The following is a 19,649-nucleotide window of genomic DNA, read 5'->3' as shown; positions in this document are numbered from 1 at the left end:
GCCTTGCGTAAACAAGTCAGCCTCGAAATCTGTGGCATGTACAACCCATTTGATATTATTTTTATAATTTTTACTCATTTTCTAATTCATATGGAATTTATTGCAGCTCGTTTTCCATTTTTAGAAATGCTGCCCATTTTCTGGTCAGTACCAGGGTTAAAAAATAACTAAATACTCCCTCCTTCCTTTATGTTAGGTGCATTTTTTTATTAAAATTTCACAATGTAAGGTGTATTTGTTGTAATCCCATATAATCCCTCTTTTACCCCTCCACCACCACATACATGGTGAGCTATCCCCATGACGATAAAATGAAGCGAATCACTCAATGCGTTTGTTGGAAAAAGGGCCCATCGTTAGTTAGGAAAATGTATCCCATGCAATTCCATTATTTTAGTATTTCCTCTTTGAGAGCGTACAAACCATCTTTCTCTACCTGATCGAAGGCTTCTCTAGAGAACAGAAAACATCTGACGAATTAAAATACTCAACCGACGCCCTTTCTCTTCCACCATGGATCCGTTCAAGTTAGAGGAAGATAGGTTCAACTCATCGCTGCATCTTTTCAGCCAAGAGGATGATCCAGCTATGGAACTGTTCAGTCAGGTGGAAGAAAAAGACGAGTCGTTGGGCCTGTTTAGTGAGGTCCAATACCACGGCCAGTGTCTCGCCGAGGACTCCTCGCCTGCGTTATCAGACGTGAAGCTCGCCGGCCAGATTTTCCATGATGCGTCCACGGCGGACATCGGTGATGTCCGACGTGCCGGATTATTGCGCATACATGCTGCTCGACATTCGGTCTGCAAATTCTTCCAAGGGGGGAATCGCCACCGTCAACGAGGCCGTGAATTGCGCGGTGTTGGAACCGTATGCAGCATCGGCCACTTCAAGCATGCCGTGTCAAGCAATGCTCGGCGCACTGACCTTTGCCGTATCTACGGAATACCCATCATGTCAAACAACATCACCGATTTTTGGTTAGTTGTACTTATACCTTTGCTCTTATCCATCATATCTGTACATGTATGACATGCCTTCTTCTAACTTTTAGTGCCACAACTAGATGCATCAATCAAGGGGAACACGAATATGGCGAGGAGAACGATAAGAGCAACGTGGTGAATGACAAGGCCATGAAGACTGATGAGGTGGATAGCGATGATGAAACCATCGATTTAGAGTTTGAAGCATTGCAAGCTTCCAGAGCAAGTGAAGTGCACGTGGAATGATTTTATGCCCCAGATTCAATGCCGGACTCGGTACCCCCAGGAATGGAATCATATAGGGATTTTGTACTAACGTCCTTGATGACATCGTATGATCCAAAGATGATGAAGAAACGACCACATAATCAGTGATGCAAGTACTCTCTACTTAGCACTAAACATTTGGTGTGATCTCATAAATTGTCATTGTGCCCAGAGTCATTTTTGTATTGCATGAGTTTGTTTAGTGACATCATACATTAATAAAGGCATGAATGAAGTTCATTTTGTTGGTTACATTTGCTTGCAACGTTCTACTCTCAAAACAGAAGATAAGTCGATGTCATGGAGTAATAAACATCACCAAACAAGAACAACGAGTTCTTTTAAGATTAGTCGATGGCATGGAGTAATAAGCATCAGAAAACAAAGATTTAAATGCTAGAAGTACAGTACGAGTACGTTTAAATTCAGTACTGTATAACTAACGAATTCGCTAAGATTATTAATGATAACAAGCGACGAGAAGTGCATCAAGCATCTGGAAGGGCCTCAATAGCAGCAATTACAACATCAACATCGCAGGGTACTACGTCCGGAAGCATTACGAGTGCTGCCAGAAATGACTTCCTCATGTGCGGAACCTTGTACCGGTTACCTCCTTTCTGCTTTAGTACCTCGCGCATGCATGACCGAAGGGTCAGAAAAATACGGTTGCTTCTCTCGGCCGGGTACGTGTCATAGGCTTTTTTCACCTTTGCAATAATATAAGCAATTTTACCGGAGGACATCTTCTCAAAAAGAGCCTGAAGTGCCGCAAAGAACCCTAAGTCAAGAATGTTCAAATCAGGTGAGTTGGGCGGCTGACATGTAAGCCTAATATCCCATCCATCCGCTTGTGCCGCTGCACAAAACACACTGTCGTTCACGGAAATATGTGTCTTTGCATTATCTTGCTGAATGTATATTATGCGTCCGCATTCCGAAGCTGGCCACAAAGCCTTGATGGCAGGTAGAAGCTTGTTCACCATATAATCTCTAATAACATCCTTTGTCACCGACGGCAGAACCTTGGTTACCTCTTCCCCCCTCTCTCTGTAAGGGCTACGCCTCTTTGGAAAGTCCTGATATGTGAACGGCCAAATTCCAATCTTGCCATCAAATGTCATAACACCATGATCATCATAACGAGGCCTTGCTACCACTGCCAAGAACATCACTTTCTCAATAAATCCCTTGCTCTGTGTGCTGCGATATGGTTCTTCTTCATGAGGTGCCATGTAGTAGTTCTGAGTACCTTTAGTGCGGTAGAACCACTTCTCATCAATATGGATGACATTGTACATGCCTTTAAATGTGGGTTCTTCAGGCACGCTTAGTTCATCCAACATGGATAAACAAAACCGAATACGACCTAGCTTGTTGTCATCAGTCAGTGTGGATTTAATTGAATTTGTATGGCGCTTCAGTCTGCCCTGCTTCAACCTTCTCCATAATGTTGTCTTGGCCATTTGAAGCTCATTAGCAAGATCTTTAAGCGTAGTTCTTTTGCTCAAATCAATATTTTTTATAGCATACGAATCAAATGGTATCTTCTTGCGGCCACAAGTTTTCACTCTTTAGTTTGCTACTCCATGAATACCACCAGCCCGCTTGCCTCTCAACCATATGTTTTGAACAGTCTGGTAGTTAACTTGACAAAGTTCTGCCACCTCCTCAACCACCCCTTGGTTTAATATGCCTTGATTTGTCCGTTCTAATAGCATGGCATAAATTTCTTTCTTTTGATTGTCTGGGTACCATCTTCACTTCTTTTTTTGTTTAGCATTTGCGCCTACTGCAGAATATTCAGAACAAGAAATGGATTAATTTTAGTTAAAATGAACTAACATTCTCTAGAAATTAAGTGCCACAGATTACTCACAATGACTTCAAACAAGGACTAACTTAAATAACTCGTGGAATAGACTAACCATTGTTGTTGCCGGTGTTAGCTACTTCAGCTTGTACTCCATAATCAGTCTCCGGAACAACATCTTTCTTCAACTCCACACGGATGCATGGGTTAACGTTACCGGCGGGGCTGGTTGCATCATTGCCACTGCCATTTACTCCACGAGATGGAACACCTTCGGGACAGTCAGCTTGGTTAACATTGCGGGCGGGGCTGGTTGCATCATTGTTGCTGCCATTTAACGAAGATGGAACAACTTCGCCATGCCCGCCTTGCCACTTCGTCAGAGCCGGGCGCATTCTGCCGCGACCAGCCAAGCCCAAGCGTCGACGACCACGGCGAGCGTCACTGGCATCCCCGACGGCATTGTCGTCACCTCCCCGGCCACGCCCGACAACAGGACCAGCAAGTAGCGCCGCACACACGCGTTTAAGCACGACATCATGTGCACCACAAGCCTGTCCAAGGCCTGCGTACATACTGGCAGCTTCTTCTCCTTCAGAGCCATCGCATCCACCACCAACATCTACTCCGTGGCCTGAGTCATGTGCGGACATAGAACCTGCCGCATCAACTCCTTGATCACTGGTGGCGATGTTCGCCAGATGGCAGGGGAACATGACAACAGTTCCCTGGATGAATACTTCACCGGTACGGCGCGCACGAGAATCTACGAGAATTTGTTCACCATCGAAGAGATAGGCCCTGGTGGCACCAAGCCGGATCACCCCCGGATAGAAGGTCTGCCTACTTCTGAGTGAAACCGTCGTGCAAAAGGACACCGGCCACCACTTTTCCGCTGGGTTCACCGACGGCTTGCACTGTATTCCGTCCTCTGGGTGGCCTTGTCCACGCGCGCCTCGGCGATTGAACTGCGTGTAGATGGTGACACAACGGGTCAAGTACTACTTGATCTGATTCAACGAACATGGAATACATACAGTACGTACATGTGAAGACGGTGTTGCATCCACTGCGTGGCCGCGTCCGTCAGCACGTTGGCCTCGCCCGCGTCCGCGACCGCCGGCGCATTGGCCATGCTCATGCCCGCGTCCGCCCCCGCCGGCGCGTTGGCCGTGCCCGCGTCCGTGCACCCCCACGTCTTCCGGCGGCGCGTGTACGTCAACTCGCCCGTGCTCGGCAGAAGCACCTCGCGTGTGTTCAAGGAGCTCCGCCTCATCATCGGCTTCGTTGCTGGGATTAAGTCGATCATACTGGCATCCGTTCCCGTCATGGAGCGCATGCTCAACTTCTGCATGGAGCCCATAGTGAAAAATTATCCCGCTGATACTGCAAAAAGGTGAGATTGCACAAGAACATACCGTCGTCGGAGTCATCGGAAGCTAGCCAGTCGTAGTTGTATCCAAGATCAAAGGCATTGTCGTCGTTCTCCTCAATTGAATCCCAATTAGGTGCTGGATGCAAGTCTAGATCAACCATTTTTTTTGTTGGCCACGTACTGGAAGAAGGAGGAAATGAAAAGAACCAGCGGGAGTTGACTCATTTTGTACACGAAAACGTAATTTAAAATCTTCATTCAGTTCGCGCCAAGCCACTTCCCTCCCTTTTCCCGATGGGCGCGCACGTACATGGGTATCCATTTTCGTATACAAGGAAAGACACTTATTCCCGTCCCTGATTTGTTGGGATACGCCGATTGCATGTGCCATGCAAGGCCAGCAGCATATCTGCATGCAGCGGTCAATCAGTGGAGGCTCATGCTAATTGATTTCTAATGCTAAACTAATATCAGGGGTAGTATTGTCCCGGAGGCTTCAAAAATTCCTGCCTTGGTCACCGAGCTGGATATAATGCACCTAACATAAAGGAATGGAGGGAGTATGTGGGAAATTTTGAAAATTCGTAATTTTTTGCTGGGGAACAAAATATTCTTAATCCAAAAATTAGTAGCCATACTAAATAAATATAAAAATAATTTAGTACTATGTCATGTTAAATCCAATGAAATACAGTATAAGATATCAGTGAAGAACAAAAACAAAAAAAGAAACTAATATCCAATTTTCTATATTTTTTTTGGAATTTTCAACCCCTTTTGATTTACTTTTAACAGACACGGACCATACTCTTTGGACAGGCTGGAATGCATCTTGCAGCCCAGTAAGTCGGAGAAAACAAATAGGCCTAGCTTGGCTATTCTTCAAAAAGAAATACTGGGCTACCTATTTTCCCAAAGAAAAAACTGTTGGGCTGGTCATGTTGTTAGACGGGCCACACAGACCGCACAACCCAGTTTATAGCCTGCTCCTCCGAATTACTACTCAAAAAAAGTTGTGCAATTCTGTCGTTAATTGACTATACGTTGAAAATGATGTGGGTCCCAGATATCAGCAGGGTGGATTAGAGTAAAAAAATGAGGGGTTCATCTGAGTAGTAAAAGAGGCGCTTGCTTGTGTTCAGGAGTGGACCTGGTGGGTCCGTACTGTCATACTCACAACTACAGTCCTCTCCCTATTCACTATGTTGACAGGGACAATTTTTTTAAAAAACTATGTTGACAGGGCCGGACGGCGGCGCCGCGGCGAGCGCACCAAGGCGGGGGATAAAGTGCTGTCGCCAATGTGCTGGGCTGGGTTAGACATTCTTATTGAAAAATAAAAATGGACCGGAACTATTTACGACGTTGACTACGATTCGCATGGGTCCGCTGGTTGAAGGAAGAAAATGCTGGGAGAAAGAAGACTGGTCACTATCTCTTCCTAAGAATAATATCGACTGAATGTAACGACACTATCATAGGAAATAATATCCTCTTGTTAAATCGTGAATTTAAAGAACTGGTGCATGAGCATTTAGCTTTATTTATTTATTTATTTATTTATTTACTTATTTATGTTTATTAGGGGACCATGAGCATGTACCTGGGCCGGATTCATGTGATAGCCTCCCTTCTAGTTAATTATGAGCTTCTCTATTGGGCCTTCATTAGTGGGCTGCATGTTATCAACAAGTGGAAAATGTGTTCCGTACGAAAAATAGTATGCACTACGTACGGTACGGGGCACTAAAGGATCGAACCGTGCAACGACTTCCAAAACATTGTGTTTGTCGTTATAACAACACATTTATTCAACCAACAGAAGAAATATACTACTAATTGTACATTCAAAACAGCAGCAACAACAACCAGGGCTGGGGTGCAACAGAAGCAGTAAGCAGGCCAGAAGAGTGAAGACGCAACTCTCTCTTTCAAACCAAACATCAACCATCATTACAAAAGGGCTACCAAAAAAGAACAAGTGTATGCATCAAACTAAATAAAGATCCTACTACACCAAGTGTACGCATCTTACTAACTGGCTCAGTTAGACATTACTATTTATTAAGCTATAGAGATTGGCTAACGACTTAACACAGATGGGTGCCTGACGGGCGAAACTCTAGCCAGCAGGTCAAAGTCTAATACTTGCGACCCTCTCTCCTACTTTGGGCTACAGAGTGTGGTGGCACATATTAGGATATGGTGTGTGCAGAGACGCATGGTACGTTGTGTACACACAGTTTTGTCTGATGAACGAAACCGCGATGCCATCATGATCCTTGCCGTCAGTTATCTCCTGGTTAATCGGATAATTCAGTCCGACAAATAGAGAGCGTGTACCAAGGCTACTTACCAACCTCCAGTCAAAAATTCCTGAAGGCCTAGAGAAGTTGGGATCCTGCTCAAAGACCTTGTAGTGACTATGATTGTATTTCGCGAAACAACACATCCGGTATGTGCAAACAATCTTCAATCGTTCGCTGTCGTCTGATCGAGCCAGGAACCAAGCGTCCTACAACATCATATCAAGTTGGAGTAAAATAACCCTCGAAAAAAAGTTGGAGTCAAATAAAAAAGGGCTCTTTATGTAGTCAATCTTAAGAACAGCATGTTATGAGCATGAATATTTTTCAGTAAATGTTGACAGTAATATAAGCAAGCCCATGATATCATAGGAAAGTAGCATACTGTTGTAACAGCCATTTGTAGCGATGACTGGAGTAGGCGAACAATACGTCCAGCCATAGAAGGAGTCGAAAGCGAAAATGAAGCCCTTGTGTTTAATGGCATCAGAGAACCATGGAGGATGTATGATCCTGTGATGGATGTGCAGATTTATCGACATACCATAGTGACCTGTCAGATAGGCGAGACCGCGGTTGAAGAATGCAATTAGCCTGAAGTCTTTATAATTCACAGATCTTGTGGGCACTTGGCAGATTACAACCTTGACCAAATCAAACTTGGTATCATGTTGGCTACTGTAAGATTCCAAGTATTCTGGGCCACGGTGCCAAAGCAGTGTAGTGTTAACCGAAGGAAGGGAGATCAATCACCAGGTGTAGACCTCCACATGCATCCAGCTACCGCGACCGTTGACGAGCACCATCCAAGACGTGTTCATGCTGACCCAGTACATACCGTTAATGTAGTTGAGGGTGACGGGGATCGGATCGCAGTCAAGGGGGTTGATGCTCGCCACCCTACGATCCTTATGCTGCATGACACGCCATTTCTGAAGATTATGCGGCATCAGCAAGAAAGGAGCTGACTTAAAAAGCTCCGGTCTAAGGGCTTTGAGTAAACGGTACAACCCCGACAAGCACGCGGCGAGCATCATGATACTGAGATTGTCCCCACACGAAACAATGAGCTTGATTACCTGTGTGGGGAGCAAATTCCAGCCACTCTTTCGGCAGACGCTGCTCGGTTCTGCCATTGTTAGTTCTTGGGTTTCAGATGAGGGGGAGGCACCCTAGGGGGGATGGAAGATTGGACGAGATTATGTGCGGACAAAGATGGAGAAGCGAATATGTGCAGCTGGAAGTGGACAGGTGATGATGAATATAGCACGCCGCTTGACTTACAAGACACATACCACCAGTGTAGGGTCATATCGACGCCAGACAACTTGCTTGGGTGATCACAGTACTGGTACTCCCTACAGTACCTACTACTATGCCCTAACTTTCTTGAGTAGAGTAGTAGTGGAGTATGACTGGAGGGGTAGTATATTCCACTATTCAAGATATCTTCTGATATTCCGATAAATTGACTGATTTATTTCTTATCGTTGTCTGACCGATAAGATAAATCGGCTGATAAATCAGCCGATATGGTGATAAATCGACTGATATGCCAATAAACTGGCCGATTTACCCCTTACCATGGGTCGACTGATAAGTTCCTAATAAGTGATATCCCCAACATTGGTATATTATAATCTAAAAATAGTTACAAAGTTCAATGCCTGAGCATGGAACGACTATGAACTGCCATCGGTGCTAACTCCAATCCCTAGCAAACGTTCGCTAGGAGACATGGCAGCTGCAAACGCCCGCGACGCAGTTATAGTACTTGTGTAAGGGTGGCGTTTTTGTCAAATACTATGGCTTATAAACTGGCCACGGTCGGATGGAAATCTGACGGTTACGTGGGATTCGCTAGGATTGAGCTCGTGGCGAACAATTGCCAGATATCATTACTAAAAAAAAAGGTTAAAACACCCGGGGCTATAACTTGCACCGGCTGACCACTAACAATGATACTAACATAGTTGCAAAATAGTCAAAGACCGTGTCTACGTGGTGTTTGGAATTATATGAAAAAAAATTAGCAAGATGCCCGTGCATTGCATGGAACATCAAGATGCATTTTTATTACAAAACACCTGTTGCGATTGACCATGCAGGACTAATCGCATGTGTAAAAACTAATGATATCTTAAGAATTTTATCGGAAAATGGTATGTCGACCATTTCATCTAAAAAATGATATCTCAAGAAAGATGATAGAGGTGAGGAGGAGTGGGGCCTGGTGGTGACTGGTGGTCGGACTAGGCGGAGGCATGGGGATGGACGGCGCCAGCAGCGGCCACCATGCCAGATTGTTCCAGAGACTTCCTTTTTTAATTGCTCAGCAACGAGGTTGTGGGAGATAAGGATGAATGAGGCAAGGACTTATCTGTAAATGTGGAGAGAGGTGTGTGTGTATCTTTTGTAAAATTGTCATAGTTTGCTTTCAATCCGTCAGATATAGATCGGATAGTCTTTATGATAAGATGGCAGGCACACCATCATCACCAACTCGGTTTTTTCTCTACTCCTACTCCTATAAAAGACTCAGTTGGTGATGATGGTGTGTCTGCCATCCACCATTTCTAACCATTAGATCTACATCTAACGGTTGTGATGTAAGTTGTGGCCTTTTGCAACAATTCCCACTTCTCTGCTCCAGTTTACACAAAACCCCTTAGTATCTTGAAACCAACCACATTCCTCCCTTACTTCATCAAAACTGCCCAAAGAATATATTTGGAGTGAGACATAAGATATTTTTAGTGATATGTATATCAAAAGTAAACTATTTTCTTTCAAATTTGCGAATATGTATTATTCTACTTTGGATCCGTTGCAACGGACGGGCTCATTGTTATAAAGGTTTATCTCTTGCATTCTCCCCAACCAACACCTAGTGTACTGGTCCGGGCCGGATGCTCGCAGCACGATGACCTAAGTTCGAATTCTATCCTAAACTTTAGCTTTTTATATTTTTTTAATATATACTTCTTTCGCTACAGTACTAGCAGTGGAATCCATAGAGTAATTGGAATACAAGATTAAGGAGGGATTTGTTTCTTTTTAACTTTCTGTACGAATCTGTAGCCAGCATGCAAGTCATGTACAAAGGTTTAACAGAGGGGTTTGATGGAGGCGAGGAGGCGTGTTCAGCCGGGCATGCAGCGGACGACGCAGTACTATTCGATTTGACATATACAACTAGTATATTATAAAAACACAAAGAAGAGTAGTTGAGATAGAGATAAGAATAGAGGCTAGGGAGGAGCGCCATCTACTACTTCGTGGGCTACTCCTGCGCTCCATTCGGCGGCTGCAACGTCCCCTACGGCCACTCCCTCATCGCTCCATTCGGCGGACGCTGTTGAAATTTAGGGAGCGCACTCCCGCGACTGCTAGCAGCGACGAGTTCACCGACGGCGACTTCTTCCCCGACCTCGGCAACCTCTTCCTCAACGACATGGGCGACAACCTCAACGCCAACGGTGCTGCTCCCGTTGCACCACATGTGTTGATGTCCTTCCTGTTCAAAATCGTGGTAGAATTCATGTTTCAAGTCTGTGTCCTAGATTCAATCTGTTCATATAATATGCTAGTCCACATGATTTGTTTAATCTCTGTTATAGCCATCATTATTTATTTTGTACTTATTCGGACTAAATCTCGTAGTAACTTGCTCATATATTCAACTGGCGGAACGTCCCCTACAACCACTCCTGTTTCATGGATGGCCTGGTCGATGCCTCCAAGGAGCCCTTCATCTACTGCTATGAGTGCCCGATATCGTTTTGGGGCTCACCGGCGGACATCTTGCATCACCTCATGCAGGCGTGCGGCGATCACTACTGGCCCTTGGCGGACAACATCAAGTACGAGACGTGCTACCCATTCACCGTGCCGGAGTCGCTGGAAGATCACCGCCGCCTGCTAGTCTCGAAGGAGGACAGCAGCATCTTCCTCTTGATCGTGGGCACCGGCGAGGCCCACGCAGGCCGCCACCCCGTCTCTGTAGTATGCGTCAGGGGCAATGCCGCTGATGCTGACACTGACACGAGGCCGATGTACGGGTGCGTGCTCACTATTATTACCCCTCGGAGGTACGTAGGCGGCGACACTGGGTATGGCAAGCTGACTTGGATTCTGCCGAGCTGGGACCTTCCCGCCGATGTGGACATGGAAGACGCATGGTATGATTTGACCCCCAACAATGTGCACGGGGACTCCAACGAGGTTCACCTGGACATCTACATTACCAAGTTAAATGTTGATCATTAGTCTTGGCTTAATGCAACCCACTGTCTAAGCATGTGGAGACTTCCATGCATGATCTTGCTCTATTGGAGTGTCGCACATAAATAAAAGTGTACCCATTTATGGTTCAGTCTAGAATCTTCCATGTATGAATTTTTACTACAGTACTGGTGAAAAACTTATGATGAACCATTTCTTACATCTCCTCTGCCCCCTTCCAAGTCATCCTGATTTAATCCCTAGAAGAGATGGAAGAAGCCAGAATTAAGCTAGCAGAGGCAGAGCAGGCTAGGCGTCTCCTGCTATCTTAAACTATTGTCAATACAAAATTTCCTTCATAGTAGCTAGGTTCAAATGTTTATCCAGTCAACATGCCTATTGTGATGTCCGTGCATCTACTGATGTGGCACAAAATAGTTTTTCGTGTCATGTAATAACAACAATTACTTTCCAAACAATAACAGATGAAACATTGGACATGGTATAGTTCACGCGCAAGCCCGACATTCCACGTTCAACTTCCACATCAAACTCATGTTCACAGATATCTGCACATTCATACATAATTTCCACAACCATGATTAACTTCAGAGCCACATTTTTTTGAGGAGAGTTATGAATAAAGAAAAACCTCTAGTTCCTGCTACCAGTGCGAGCACAACAAGTCAAGACCATGCGTAATTAGTTATATTTTGGTCATTTTTTGTGTCCTAAAATGCCGGCCGGCTCGCAGAAGGACGTGTTGCCGGCACACACGCGGATTCAATGAAGGCAGGCATGGCAGTCTGAAGCAGGTTGCATGCAGTGAGGAGGCGTGTTCAGCCAGGCCTGCAGCAAGTGGGGCCCTCTTGGCCGGCACGCCGGTTTAATGCCCGCGCTATGAGAGGTCGCGTCCGTGTCAGAGCAATCACTCCCTCTAGTCCTTTTTTGTTTGTGTATAACAAAATCTCGTTTTCCATTCACATTTTACAAGTAAAATTCGTGGACAAACTTTGACCCAAAATATGATGGGGACTAGTAAACCAGAACAAAGGTAGTAGTTTTTTTAATCAAAGAAGGGTTTCCCCCTTCTGATTTTCATTACTGAAAACCAACATGTAAATCTAAACCATAGTATTTGCCCTAGAACTCCCAGGTTCAAAATCTCGCAACATAAACCCATACAACCATACGCCAAGGAGGTACGTAGTACTATAAATTCCATTTTCGCTCCATACTAATCGTTCTAAAAACTACTTAGTACTTATAACGCGTCATTTAAAATCGGAACTCTTAACCCCACTAAAAAACTGATATTTTAAACGTGGCTACTCGATCTGTGGCAACTGGTGAGCCACCGCCTCCAAGTCGTTCACCTGTGGTGCCGACCATCAACTCCTACAGATCAAATTATCAGGTGAGCTGACTATTCCTACAGAGGTACGCTCCACCACATACCCGGTACCCGCGAATGCAGCAATCGTGCACCTAGGGTTTTAGGGTTTATTTGTTAACGTTGCCTTTACGTAACACTCATGTGTGCGAGGCAGCGAAAGACCGACTACGTGTGTGCGCCTCTTCTCTTCGTATATGTACTCCACCGTTTGTCTGGTCTCCAAAAAATTGTAATAACTACTAGCAATGTGCCAATGCATTGCAACACGATCAGAGTAGATTAGTACATATTCACCGATTTGATAGAAAAAGTCTAGTTTTGAAATATGTATATCACTAAAAATATTTTATGTTTCACTCAAAATATATTCCTTTAGCGGTTTTGATGAGATAAGGGAGGAATGTTGTTAGTTTCAAGATTCGAGAAGTAGTATATGTCTACTTTCTACTCTTACTAGCAAGATGCCCGTGCGTTGAACAGAACATCAAGATCTTGTGGGAGAAAAGGATGAACGAGGGAAGGCCTTATCTGCAAATGTGGAGAGGAGTGCGGGTAAATTGCCATAGTTTCCTTCCTATCTGTCAGATATAAATCAGACGGCCTATATTGCAGGATGGCAGGCCCACCATCATCACCAACTTTGTTTTTATCCCTACTTTATCAAAAGCATAGTCGGTGATGATCGTGTGCCTGCCATCCTGCAATATAGGCCATACGATCTATATCTGACGGATAGGAAGGAAACTATGGTAATTTTGCAAAAAGATACCCACACCCCTCTCCACACTTGCAAATAAGGCCTTCCCTTGTTCATCCTTTTGTCCCACAAGATAAACTGCTCATACAAATGCATCTTGATGTTCCGTGCAACGCATGGGCATCTTGCTAGTTGTTGCAAAAAGCCTATGTTTGTGAGAGAGAGAGAGGGAGAGAGGAGGAGGACGGAGTGCATGTGTGACAAAGACACAAAGAGTGTGTGTGTGTGAGAGGTATCAGCTTAAAATGAGGCGATAGTGTGTGTGTGTGTGCTCGCTCGAGAGCGCGTGTCTCAAGAAGGGAAGAAAAATCTACATAGATACAAAGAGCGAGAGAGAGACATGTATGTGATAGTGCAAGCACGAGTGTGCGGGTGTATAAACCTATCTAGAGGCTAGTCCATAAATGTTTGTGAGAGAAATACGAGTCGGGGTGCGAAAGCGAGAGTTTTGTGCGTGAGAGAGAGACGGTAGTCGGGAAGGGGAGTGGAAGCAGGAGTTGTGTGTGTGTGTGAGAGAGGGGGGGATTTTGTTTGATCGGTAAACAAATAAATAATGTTAGTCTGGGATGGAGACGAAAAGGAGAACGCAACAAATGTTGTGTCTACATGAGAGATAGAGAGAGTAATTTTATTGTATGATTCATATATAGAGACATATAGGGTGTGTGAGCGAATCTCATAGAGAGAAAGAAAAAGTGAAAGACGACTGGAGACAGTGTGTGTGGCGGTGAAAAACAAAGCTTAGGTACCTAATGATACGAGAGAACGGTGGAGACGTGAGAGATAATGAAAACCGTGTAATGTATAATGATAGGGAGAGTGTGACACTTCTCAAGGGAGACGTCGAGAGACTATTTTTGCGAGGATAGGAGAAACATGAAGTGAGCGTGCGGTTGAGCTGGAGAAAAGAGAGTGATAGCTACATGAAGGAGCATGCATGCGAGATAGATGGGCATGAAAGGAGTGAACATAAAAGGGATTCAAATATTTGAATTCGAGATGATGATACATGTAATCCATACTCAAACCAAAATTGATCTATCAAACATGCATACTCATATGAATTCACGCGCATCTATGTTATTTAATATGTAGATATTACTGATCCATACATTCTAGTAGAACATAATTTGGTTTAATTTTCTGAATTCAACCTTATGATTTTGAGATCATTGTATTTGTAAATCATATTACACATATAAAGGAGCAGAATTCTTTGTTGTGCTTTTGAAAGTATATATAAAAAATGATGTATATAGAATTTTATTCCAATCGAAAATGGATCCCGCCCGAAAAAAATAGAATACAAACGGGATTCGAATTGAGTTCGCACGGTAAACGTGCACTCTGCAAAATTTGAATGAAGCGGGGAAAGCCGCAGTAACCGCCCGAAACCAAAATCTCACTACAAGAAATATGTCAACTTGTGACCAGCACTATTGGTCACTGAATGGTCACTGTTTTCAATTTGTGACCTTTTTGTGACCAAAAACATAAGGTCAAAAGCTGGCGGTCATAAACTGACTATAGCGACCTTTCTTCTAGAAGACGTTTATGACCAAAATACGTCTACTGTGGCGTTTTGGTCAGAAGCAACCTCCCCAGGCCACGTAGGCATCCAGCGTGGCAATCTGATGTGGCACAAGATTCAACCCGGTCCAATTCGATTTTCTACATGGGCCTAGCCCAACAATTCGGCCTTTTTAATGTATTTTTTTACTGTTATTTTCTACTAGCTACATGGGCCTAGCCCAGCAGTTCAGCCTTTTTATTTTCTAGGCCATGGCCTTTTTTATTTTATTTTTTCCAAGAGATGAGCCCACTAGTGAGATGGGACCCAGTTGTCACTATTATATTCTCCAGATCTCAATTTTCCAATAAATAAATAACAATATTTAAATCCGAACAGAGACACAACAAAATGCTTCAAACAGAGCACGACTAATCAGGAAAAATATGGTTCACATCATGAATACAATCAGAAAGAGCCAAACTTGGCACATTATTACTATCAAACATGGTTCACATCAGGTTTACAATAAAAAAATGTTCACATCAGGTAGCATAGCTATCACAGTATAACTAGCTCCAATGCTTCTCCCAACTTGTTCATCCTGGACCTCACGACAAAACATGAATGAAGGCTAGCATCTGCAAGTTATCAAGCAAAATGGTTAGAACAAGCAAAATGCGACATTTTTATCATTTAAGCATAGAAGAACAGGGTCAACACCATTCAGTTTTTACTTTCTGTTTTGTTAGGATAATCTGTATGCATAGGCACAATCCTATATAGAGCCAAACAATCATCTAAGCAAACAAACAAAAGTGGTTGCTGTATGTTGTGTGTATAGTACTATAGTTTCATCTTCAGATCAATCAACGCCAAGTTTCAAAGAAAATGTGATGATAAGTTGCACCAAGATTTAGCAAGGTGCGTACCTCCAAGTGGATGAGCCAGCTCCGAGACCCACTCCCTGACCCTCTCCGCAGATGCTCCCGTCGAAGCATACTGCATCATAGCAAGCACAAAAATTCAGAAAACTATAGCTGGTGTAAAGATGGACCAAACTACAGTTTAAGTAAAACTATAAGAACACAAAATAAAACTACAATTTCAGTAAAACTACAAATTAGTTTAGATTGTGAGAGCATACATGGAAAGTCAGCACCATCAGCAGTAACCATTAACAAAAGAAAATAAATTATGCTGAGGCTGGAAATAACATCTCTGGAGTAGTTTTAATTGAAAAAATCTATAGAATACCCCAGTAATTAGAGTACACAGCTAAGATGCTGGAAAGAACATCACACAGGCAGGACAAACTACTCCATCTCTGCACTATAGGCAGGAAAAACTACAGGAGTATATAGCTGCTCATACAGGAGTACTATGGGCAAGACAAATACAGGAGTAAGATGTTGATCATGCTGGAAAGAACATAACTACTCCAGGTACTACATGAGTACAGGAAAGAACACTACAGGCACCAAAAAATGCATCCATCTCGCTTACAGTATTACAGGAAAGAACACTAAAGCAAGCTCACAAGCCTCACATACAGTAAGTCTTTCCTGTCACAACCAAATTACAGGAAAAATGCATCCATCTCACTTACATATCAAATACAGTTAGTCTTGCTTGGCACCACAAGCACCACCGTCGGCGTCGGCCTGCAAACACAGCATAGGATTGGAACTCTGAATCGAACAACAACTAAAGCAAACCAATCGATCATCGACAGTAAAACTCTAAAGAAATGTTGATCCTTTTTTCTACTGCTGCTGCTTGGTTGTTACTGAATAAATGTTGACAACTAAAGAGCTTCGATGGGGCACAGAACCTTGAGGCCCTGTTATGGTGTTGTGTGTGATGAAGATTTTATAGGGTTTCTTTTAGTGGATAACTTAATTTGAGACTCTGTAAAAATGGGAAGAATGGAAGTATACCTTGCTCTTGGTGACGTTGATGGCGTGGAACAGGAGAGTGCCGGACTCCTGCATCTGCTTGACGCCGGTGGTGGTCTCCTTGGAGACGCCGACGAGCCTCTCCTCCATCTTGCGGTACTTGTGCGGATGATGGCGAGCACGACAGGGTTGTCGGTGGACTCCGGGTCGGCGACCTTGTCGGACTCCTCCTTAGCCTTGACGCCATGGAGGATGAGCAGCGGGGCGTCGCCGAGGATGAGGTCGGGCCGCCGCCGACGCCCCAGTCGAGGCAGCGCTCGGTGCACCACAAGCACTCCTCGAGTGCAGTGGCTAGGGTTTCGGGCGCGTGCAAGGAAGGAGAGAAGGTTGGAGGGCGCTGTGGTGGTGGGAGGAGGCGCCTCCTCCTCCTTTGCCGACGGATCTGGAGGACACGGCCAGCCTAGGTCAAGCCCGTCTGGAGGGGAGGGGAGGGGAGGAGCAGATGGTGGGGGGAGCCGGCAGCGGGGTAGAGGGCGTAGTCACCGGCGGCGACATAGATGTGCTCGGCGGTGGGGCTGGTTTTGGGGGCACGGGAGGAGGAAGAGGGGATACCGAGGAAGCGCCTGGATGCGGCGGCGGCCTTTGCCTCCCGGAGGCCCCACGAAACGTGGCTGCGCCACATCTCACAGATCGGGGCAGCCCCTGGCGCGCGCGCATGTAGGGTTCGGCTGTGGAGCGTGGGTGGGATTGGAGAGGAGGGGATCTCTAGTCAGGAAGGGGAGGGGAGGGGAGTGGAGGTGGCGCCGGCGGCGGAGTGGATGCGGTCGCCAGCGGCTGGTTCATGGGGATCCAGATCGTGGGGGACGGCGGCGGCACGTCGGTAACGAGGTGAGGGTGTGTGGTGGGATGGTTGGTTTGGTTGGTGGAGAGGGAAGGGGAGGGGCGAGAGGAGGGGGGTGTGGAGGAGGCCATGAACGACGGCGAGCGCCACCGGAGGGAGGTGGCGGCGGAGATGGATCTGGAAGGGAGGAGGCGAGCTCTCTCTCCATCGGGCGAGATAGCGAGGAGATGGGGGATCTGGAATGGGATCGATAGATGAAACTGGAAAGAAAGGAGGCGGGGGGGGGGGGGGGGGTGGATGCAAAATGACCATCTAGGGTTTCAGGGTTGGTGTGGAAGGGTTGAGGACGGTCGTTGGATCCGCGAGCATCCAACGGTGTTTGATGCACGATCCGCGTGATACGTCCACAGACCAATCAGAATGTAGTACGACGTTATGACCCTCTAAATTGGTCGTAGTTGACTAAAAATAATTTTTTAGTGCCCGAAATGAGTTTATTTTGTGAAGGAGCTACAATATATTTATTGTAAAATTGGACCAAGTCAATTTTCTAAAATACTAGGCCATATTTAATGCACAATTGACCAAATGGTTGGGTTTCAAAAGTTTTTATCCACATCTGGTGAAAAAGACAAATTTCCGCCGATTCAGCTGGAAGCGGGTCAAGTTTGAACTGTGGCTGCATCATAGTTTGCTCTTTATTTTTTCCAAAAATCATTTCTAGGTACATAAGTATCTATTTAATCAGATAAACACCAAAAAAATTCCAAGATTCAACCACTAGCTAGGAACGGTCATTCCCGCCGTTTTGACCGCATTTTGAAACGGGCATAAAAAATTAAAAAAATCAAAAAATTGCAAAACCTTCGCATTGTGTCATTATATGTGGCCAAGTTACCAGGAAAAATAATAAACTTAAAATATGGCAATTCTTTTTAAAAAAGTGTTCTAAAAAACGAGCTATCATGTGTGGAGATCAATGCCTTTCAAGCCAGATGATCAATCTTATGGCCACATTCATGGCATAGTTTGTTCAAATGATCTCATATTGTGCACAAGGGTGCATAATGGAATGGCAAACAATGTTACCTAAGGGAGTTTTCATTTTCTTTGCATGGAAAATTCGTTTTCCATTTTTCGAGTGCCCGAAATGAGTTTATTTTGTGAAGGACCTACAATATATTTATTGCAAAATTGGACCAAATCAATTTACTAAAATACTAGGCCATATTTAATGCACAATTGACCAAATGGTTGGGTGTCAAATGTTTTTATCCACCTCTGGTGAAAAAGACAAATTTCTGCCGATTTAGTTGGAAACGGGTCAAATTTGAACTGCAGCTGATTATAGTTTGCTCTTTATGTTTTAGAAAAATCATTTCTAGGTACATAAGTATCTATTTAATTAGAGAAACACCAAAAAAATTCCAAGATTCAACCACTAGCTAGGAACAGTCATTCCCGCCGTTTTGACCGCATTTTGAAACGAGCATAAAAAATTCAAAAAAATCAAAAAATTGCAAAACCTTCGCATTGTGTCATTATATGTGGCCAAGTTACTAGGAAAAATAATAAACTTAAAATACGACAATTCTTTTAAAAGGTGTTCTCATAAACGAGCTATCATGTGTGGAGATCAATGCCTTTCAAGCCAGATGGTCAATCTTATGGCCACATTCATGGCATAGTTTGTTCAAATGATCTCATATTGTGCACAAGGGTGCATATTGGAATGGCAAACAATGTTGCCTAAGGGGGTTTTCATTTTTTTTGCACGGAAAATTCGTTTTCCATTTTTCGAGTGCCCGAAATGAGTTTATTTTGTGAAGGACCTACAATATATTTATTGAAAAATTGGACCAAATCAATTTTCTAAAATACTAGGCCATATTTAATGCACAATTTACAAAATGGTTGGGTGTCAAAAGTTTTTATCCACCTCTGGTGAAAAAGACAAATTTCCGCCGATTTAGTTGGAAACGGGTCAAATTTGAACTGCAGCTGCCTTATAGTTTGCTCTTTATTTTTTACAAAAATCATTTCTAGGTACATAAGTATAAATTTAATCAGAGAAACACCAAAAAAATTCCAGGATTCAACCACTAGCTAGGAACGGTCATTCCCGCCGTTTGGACCGCATTTTGAAACGGGCATAAAAAATTCAAAAAAAAATCAAAAAATTGCAAAACCTTCGCATTGTGTCATTATATGTGGCCAAGTTACCAGGAAAAATAATAAACTTGAAATACGGCAATTATTTTAAAAAAGTGTTCTCAGAA

At 44.1% G+C, this 19,649-nt stretch overlaps 2 protein-coding genes across 2 annotated transcripts; one reads left to right on the top strand and one right to left on the bottom strand.

Moving 5' to 3' along the window:
* The first annotated feature begins 513 nt into the window (after window positions 1-513).
* Window positions 514-1,229, top strand: LOC147974918 (uncharacterized). Its single transcript, XM_087520199.1, has 2 exons — window positions 514-977; window positions 1,052-1,229. The coding sequence occupies exons 1-2, from the start codon at window positions 514-516 to the stop codon at window positions 1,227-1,229; spliced, it is 642 nt and encodes a 213-aa protein (XP_087376325.1).
* Window positions 1,230-1,738: 509 nt separating this feature from the next.
* LOC147974917 (uncharacterized) lies at window positions 1,739-2,971 on the bottom strand. The gene has a single exon (XM_087520198.1). It carries the CDS (start codon window positions 2,714-2,716, stop codon window positions 1,739-1,741), a length of 978 nt encoding a protein of 325 aa, XP_087376324.1. The 5' UTR covers window positions 2,717-2,971.
* Between the last annotated feature and the right edge of the window lie 16,678 nt (window positions 2,972-19,649).

This window comes from Triticum urartu, chromosome 4A (genome assembly GCF_056163025.1).
Source record: "Triticum urartu cultivar PI428250 chromosome 4A, HENAU_Tu73, whole genome shotgun sequence".
NCBI classification, from domain to species: Eukaryota; Viridiplantae; Streptophyta; class Magnoliopsida; order Poales; family Poaceae; genus Triticum; species Triticum urartu.
This window is presented reverse-complemented; position numbering and strand designations above follow the sequence as displayed.